Here is a 7,500-nt window from a genome sequence, read left to right as displayed (position 1 = left end):
AACCTTGTTTGAATGTTCCCTGTCTGGCATCACGCAAAGTAAGGCCAAGATTGAATCTAAGAATTGCCACCTTACACTCAAACTTGTAGATAGGGCAGCCCCTATAAAGTACATTATTCAGAGCCACCACAATTTGCACACATACGTGATTATCTGGTGCAGTTTGATTGATTATGACCGGGATTGGCACATGAGGGTATCAGGCTGAAGTGTTTGGTAGTGTAGACGCCAACAATTCTGACATTAAGGGAGCTTGACAGAGAGGGACTTTCCACTAGAATAAACATTATGGGGAGGTCGTGTCTACAGAAAGTAATCTTGGCAATATTGGTGGACTTACAGCAGCCTCTAAGGGGAATGGTGTAGCATTGTACTGATACTGCATTGTAGTTCATGAGGCAGGCAAGTAGGTCCTCTCCAAAATCTTACCAATCCTTGTCTGACAGGGCAGCTTGTCAGGGAGATGGTTCCAATTCTAGTACAAGTATTGAGGGAGGGATTTGGCTGGGCAGGAATAGGTTGATAATGTTTTGGCTTGGGATCTGGCTGTAACTGTGACCAGGTGGAAACAATCAGGCAGTTGCAGAAGGAAACTTTGCCTACTTGTTTTTGGAGGCACTGCTGGAAGAGGAGTGTTGTCAGAGTAAGGAGTTGTAGAGGGGATCACAAAAAATCAGTTCCATTTGGTTGCATATTCAAAAGGTTTGTAGAAATGGGGGTAGTAGAAGGCAAGGGATATGTAGAAAAGGGAGTAGTGTTGAGAGGTGGACAAGGTCGCATAGTGATAAGGTAGGAAGAGGTAGTGGATGAAGAAGGTTGTAGGGGTGGTGGTGGTGAAGAGGAGGATGGTGGGAGAGGAGGAATGTTTAATGGAGGTTGAGTTATGACTTGGGTAGATGATTTGGACTGAACTGAGTTAATAGTAGGCAATGAATAGGTAATAGCAGTGTTGTGGTCAAAGGAGATCCTGCGGTTTGGGAATTGGAGAATTTAAATCTAATAAGGGTGTAAAATCTTTATTACTGGTCATATAAGCCTGGAGTGCATTGGGAAGAGAAACAGTTCATCCATCCATCAGATCCCTTTGAGGGGCAAGGGCTAGACAACCATGACCACGGTTACCCCAAGCTATTTACAACTAGCACAGTCAGGCTTTTATCTTTTCAACACAGCTCTCACACCTTAGGAAGTGGATAGTCCAAGGGGTAGAAGAGAAAGAAACAAAGGGGAAGAAGAAAAAATCATGCAAAATGAGTTGAGTGAGGGCCAAGGCAAGGGTAATCCCCAGCATTTGGGTCCCATTTGGGTCTCCAAAGATCCCCCTCCCACACACACACACACAGCAACAACAGATATGGGATGGGGGGGGGGGGGGGGTAATAAACTAAACTCACAGTAGGCATGGCATATACATACATGCAATCCCAAGCAGCATTGGGATAATAACAAATATCCTGATTTGTCAATTTGCTCTAGTCAAGGACAGTAATTCTAGAAAGAACATTCTGAAATTTTCATATAAAAGCTTTATTGAATGGGAATGTAATAATAATACATACATGTAAAACAATGACAGTGCTTTGACTTTTAAAATAAAATTCTGAAATATCACAAATGAAATGCTTCTAACCGATAACATGTATGCAATAGGCAGGTGATGACATAAAATGTAAAAAGAACTATAGGAGAACACAATAATTGGGCCCTAAAAAAATCACTGGCTCTGGTTAACTGTGTTTCCCTTGTAATGCAAGTTTCTATGCAATATCTATACATTCTAGTGTAAAATTAATTACAAGCAGGTGCTTTTCGCATAAGACCAATACTAGTTTTTAGAAACAGAGTCAATTTCTTGAGTATCAAAAGTTTGATGTGAAAAGCATCTGTAATATGATTGTATAATCAAAATCAACTTTCAGTTATGTTAGTTTTCAGCTACACTTAACTAAAATTCAAACACAAACTTAAGCACTTTTTAAAGCTTTGTACTCCAGACATCAATACAAATACAAGGCTATTTTTTGTGGGAGGAAAAAGACTTTCAGGTAGCTCTGGGCATCCATATGCCTAGACAAAGCTGAAACAACAAAACCTAAGAATAACTGTACAATGAAATTCCAAGAAAACTTCCACAAGGTCGTTGGAGACTCAACTGTGATCAACATGTTTAAACTATTACAGTATATAAAAATATGGACTACTGATATACATTTTCTCAAAATAGGAGAAAGTTAACAAACTTCAGGTGTTAGTGTCACTTTCTCTGTTTTTCAAATACTCATAATAACAGTCAATAACAAATGGATATCTCAGTTTGTTTAGTAAACTACTGAAGAGAGTCTTCTTGGCTTCTAAGTCTAATCTTTCTGCTAAATCTTCAATTGCTGATGGATTTTCTGTGATATGCCTGCAAACAGCACTCACTGGTTCAGATACTTCACCTGCATCTGTAAAAAAAAAAAAAAAAAAAAAGGAGAAAGAAAATGAGAATTATTTTGTATTTCTGTGAACTACTACCTAGTCATCATCAAGTTTTTTCATTCCTTAGTAACAGTATCTGCTTGTTACAAGCTAATCAAGTATAAAACGGTAAAAAAAAATTCCCCTTTACCAGATTTCAAACTACAATCTTGCAAGTGAAAAATGTATCATTACCAAACCAATAAATTAAACTTACTGTCAGGAGACGGATCAAGGGGCATTACATCGTCATCGACTTCTAAATCTTCGTCACCTAATCTTGGGGGCAAGTCATTGCTACAGTCGGCATCAATCTGATTATCCTCCTCTGGCTCCATATTCTCTAAGCTATCTTCAATAACATCATCCATGAGTACAGCAGACACTTCGTCTATACTCTTCTTAACCTTTGCTTGGTTATTAGGGCGTTGGTTCTCCTTATCTTCACGATCATCTTCTGCAAATATCTGACTCAGCTGGGCTTCCACTTCATCCATGATAGGCTCTGTACTCTTTTTACTCTCCCTTCAAGAAATACAGAAAATTCAGAAGATTATCAAAAAATACAAATTTTGGTTACTTCTTGAAAGCAGTCTAGAAACAAACATATATATATATATATATATATATATATATATATATATATATATATATATATATATATATATATATATGTCACTGCATTCAGATTCTCCTTGAATCTCACATAAAAGTTTTCACTTTCTATAATTGGAAAATTGTATTAGAATTTCTTTCAGGATGGTGCTTATCAAAACTGATCCAGTATGTAAACTCTAGGACAAACTATTAATTTCAAGTACTCAATGCACACATTTTCATATTATAATTTACAATAAATATTTCTTAAATAATCTGGGACAAAAGCAGTATCAAGTAACTCAGCTACAATAAAATCAATATAGATGTAATGAAATAAATTGTTTTCACTAATAACAATCCTACTTTCAAATATGATACTAAACTTCATTAATTACCTTGATTTTGTTTCATCATATTTCTTGATGACTTTTAAAGTGCTAGAAACTTTGGGTGCTCGTACTGGCAGCTTGTTGACATCTGCTTCAGTCAGCTGGCAAAACTGGCCAACTGTTGTTACCCCTAGGTCTTCTAAGACTTTCTTCAGTCCATCAGTTCTGTTGGGATTTAAAATTATATTAGTAAAACTTCTAGTTATAAAATGAGTTACTTGAGTGCAAGAATGTTGATTTACATTAGGCCATGTGGTATAAATATACAAATAAAAGCAATTATTCTTGTTAATTTCACTTTGGAACCAGAGACCTACAATTAACACACAAATATATCATATTAACTAACAGATTTTTTTTTTTTTTTTTTTTTACTTTCTCTCCCTTAAACAATGTTTTTTTTTTTTTTCATGGCACCCATGACACAAACAGTCAGCCATCTTAGCAAAAAATTAGAAGTACGGAGAACTTGTACTTATCCCACAGATGTTTAGCTGAGTGTGCATAACCCATATCTTTGCCTACTGGTATTTGGACTTGATTCATTAAGGCAAGAATACACTGTCAATATACGGTTACAATGTCTTTCATTTCCAAGGGAAAGGAAAGGAAAAACTATCTAAATGATCTATTTTAAAAATATAAGAATTTCCGAGTTATTTATGAAAAGGGAAATTATCATGATACTTACAGTCCAGCAGATGTGAGTTGCGAAATAATGGCATCAAGGTTCTCTGTACAATTGACCAGACTGGGATAGAGAGGCTGACTGCAATCAAAGGATACCTGCGATTCTCCCTCTTGAGACTCATTTTGACTCGGTGATTGTGATTCATCATCTGAAATACATAACAAAGTTCTCTGTAAATAAAACATTCACTCAAATCCTTGTAACAGGATGATTAGAGATGATATAACATTTATTGTATGACCAGAAAATATTAATGATAATATTTATTATATAACCAGAAAATACTATCTATGCTAATATCTACGGTACACTCACAAAATACTATCTATGTTCTCTCTCCTCTCTACTCACTCACTCACTCTCTCTCCTCTCTACTCACTCACTCACTCTCTCTCTACTCACTCACTCACTCTCTCTCCTCTCTACTCACTCACTCACTCACTCTCTCTCCTCTCTACTCACTCACTCACTCTCTCTCCTCTCTACTCACTCACTCACTCTCTCTCCCTCTCTACTCACTCACTCACTCACTCTCTCTCCTCTCTACTCACTCACTCACTCTCTCTCCTCTCTACTCACTCACTCACTCACTCTCTCTCCTCTCTACTCACTCACTCACTCACTCTCTCTCCTCTCTACTCACTCACTCACTCACTCTCTCTCCTCTCTGCTCACTCACTCGCTCACTCACTCACTCACTCACTCTCCTCTCTACTCACTCACTCACTCTCTCTCCTCTCTACTCACTCACTCACTCACTCTCTCCTCTCTACTCACTCACTCACTCACTCTCTCTCCTCTCTGCTCACTCACTCACTCACTCACTCACTCACTCACTCACTCTCTCTCTCTCACTCACTCACTCACTCTCTCTCCTCTCTCACTCACTCACTCTCTCTCTACTCACTCACTCACTCTCTCTCCTCTCTACTCACTCACTCACTCTCTCTCCTCTCTACTCACTCACTCTCTCTCCTCTCTACTCACTCACTCACTCTCTCTCCTCTCTACTCACTCACTCACTCTCTCTCCTCTCTACTCACTCACTCACTCTCTCTCCTCTCTACTCACTCACTCACTCACTCTCTCTCCTCTCTACTCACTCACTCACTCTCTCTCCTCTCTACTCACTCACTCACTCTCTCTCCTCTCTACTTACTTACTTACTTACTTATTTACTCACTCACTCACTCTCTCTCTACTCTCTACTCACTCACTCACTCTCTCTCCTCTCTACTCACTCACTCACTCTCTCTCCTGTCTACTCACTCACTCACTCTCTCTCCTCTCTACTCACTCACTCACTCACTCTCTCTCCTCTCTACTCACTCACTCACTCACTCACTCACTCTCTCTCCTCTCTACTCACTCACTCACTCTCTCTCCTCTCTACTCACTCACTCACTCACTCTCTCTCCTCTCTACTCACTCACTCACTCTCTCTCCTCTCTACTCACTCACTCACTCTCTCTCCTCTCTACTTACTCACTTACTCACTCTCTCCTCTCTACTTACTCACTCACTCACTCTCTCTCCTCTCTACTTACTTATTTACTCACTCACTCACTCTCTCTCCTCTCTACTTACTTACTTACTTACTTATTTACTCACTCACTCACTCTCTCTCCTCTCTACTCACTCACTCACTCTCTCTCCTCTCTACTTACTCACTCACTCACTCTCTCTCCTCTCTACTTACTCACTCACTCACTCTCTCTCCTCTCTACTTACTCACTCACTCACTCACTCTCTCCTCTCTACTTACTCACTCACTCACTCTCTCCTCTCTACTTACTCACTCACTCACTCTCTACTTACTTACTTACTCACACACTCTCTTTCTCTCTCTCTACACACACTCTCTTTCCCTCTCTCTACACACACTCTCTTTCCCTCTCTCTACACACACTCTCTTTCTCTCTCTCTCTACACACACTCTCTTTCTCTCTCTCTCTACACACACTCTCTTTCTCTCTCTCTCTACACACACTCTCTTTCTCTCTCTCTCTACACACACTCTCTTTCTCTCTCTCTCTACACACACTCTCTTTCTCTCTCTCTCTACACACACTCTCTTTCTCTCTCTCTCTACACACACTCTCTTTCTCTCTCTCTCTACACACACTCTCTTTCTCTCTCTCTCTACACACACTCTCTTTCTCTCTCTCTCTACACACACTCTCTTTCTCTCTCTCTCTACACACACTCTCTTTCTCTCTCTCTCTACACACACTCTCTTTCTCTCTCTCTCTACACACACTCTCTTTCTCTCTCTCTCTACACACACTCTCTTTCTCTCTCTCTCTACACACACACTCTTTCTCTCTCTCTCTACACACACTCTCTTTCTCTCTCTCTACACACACTCTCTTTCTCTCTCTCTACACACACTCTCTTTCTCTCTCTCTACACACACACTCTTTCTCTCTCTCTACACACACTCTCTTTCTCTCTCTCTACACACACTCTCTTTCTCTCTCTACACACACTCTCTTTCTCTCTCTACACACACACTCTTTCTCTATCTCTACACACACTCTCTTTCTCTCTCTTTACACACACTCTTTTTCTCTCTCTCTACACACACTCTCTGTCTCTCTCTCTACACTCTCTTTCTCTCTCTCTACATACACTCTCTTTCTCTCTCTCTACACACACTCTCTTTCTCTCTCTCTACACACACTCTTTCTCTCTCTACACACACACTCTCTTTCTCTCTCTACACACACACTCTCTTTCTCTCTCTCTACACACACTCTCTTTCCCTCTCTCTACACACACTCTCTCTCTCTCTACACACACTCTCCTTCTCTCTCTCTCTACACACACTCTCTTTCTCTCTCTCTACACACACTCTCTTTCTCTCTCTCTACACACACTCTCTCTCTCTCTACACATTTTCTCTCTCTCCTCTCTACACACTTTCTCTCTCTCCTCTCTACACACACTCTCTCTCTCTCCTCTCTACACACACTCTCTTTCTCTCCTCTCTACACACTCTCTCTCTCTCCTCTCTACACACATTCACTCTCTTCTCTACTCCCCCCCCCCTCTCTCTCGCCTCTCTCCTCTCCTCCCTTTTCTTGCTCACCACTCTCCTCTCTATTCTTGCTCACCTCTCTCCTCTCTTTTCTCTCTCGCTTCTCTCCTCTCTATTCTCTCTCGCTTCTCTCCTCTCTATTCTCTCTCGCTTCTCTCCTCTCTATTCTCTCTCGCTTCTCTCCTCTCTATTCTCTCTCGCTTCTCTCCTCTCTATTCTCTCTCGCTTCTCTCCTTTCTATTCTCTATTCTCTCTCGCCTCTCGTCTCTCTCCTCTCTCTCTCTCATGTACTTGAGATTACAATAAATTATACTTGCAAT

General features: G+C 40.3%; 1 protein-coding gene across 2 annotated transcripts in view; it reads right to left on the bottom strand.

The window, feature by feature from the left end:
• Window positions 1-1,502: 1,502 nt before the first annotated feature.
• The window catches only part of LOC125037809 (telomere-associated protein RIF1-like), a 21,955-nt gene continuing 15,957 nt past the window's right edge, over window positions 1,503-7,500 (bottom strand). For both annotated transcript variants that reach the window (XM_047631034.1, XM_047631035.1), the window contains exons 14-17: window positions 4,141-4,288; window positions 3,456-3,614; window positions 2,678-2,985; window positions 1,503-2,447 (exon numbers count right to left, since the gene is read on the bottom strand). In XM_047631034.1, the coding sequence (XP_047486990.1) occupies window positions 2,242-2,447; window positions 2,678-2,985; window positions 3,456-3,614; window positions 4,141-4,288 (821 nt within the window). In that variant the 3' untranslated portion in view covers window positions 1,503-2,241. The remainder of the gene's footprint in view (window positions 2,448-2,677; window positions 2,986-3,455; window positions 3,615-4,140; window positions 4,289-7,500) is intronic.

The sequence above is a fragment of the Penaeus chinensis genome, chromosome 24, assembly GCF_019202785.1.
Source record: "Penaeus chinensis breed Huanghai No. 1 chromosome 24, ASM1920278v2, whole genome shotgun sequence".
Classification (NCBI taxonomy): Eukaryota; Metazoa; Arthropoda; class Malacostraca; order Decapoda; family Penaeidae; genus Penaeus; species Penaeus chinensis.
This window is presented reverse-complemented; position numbering and strand designations above follow the sequence as displayed.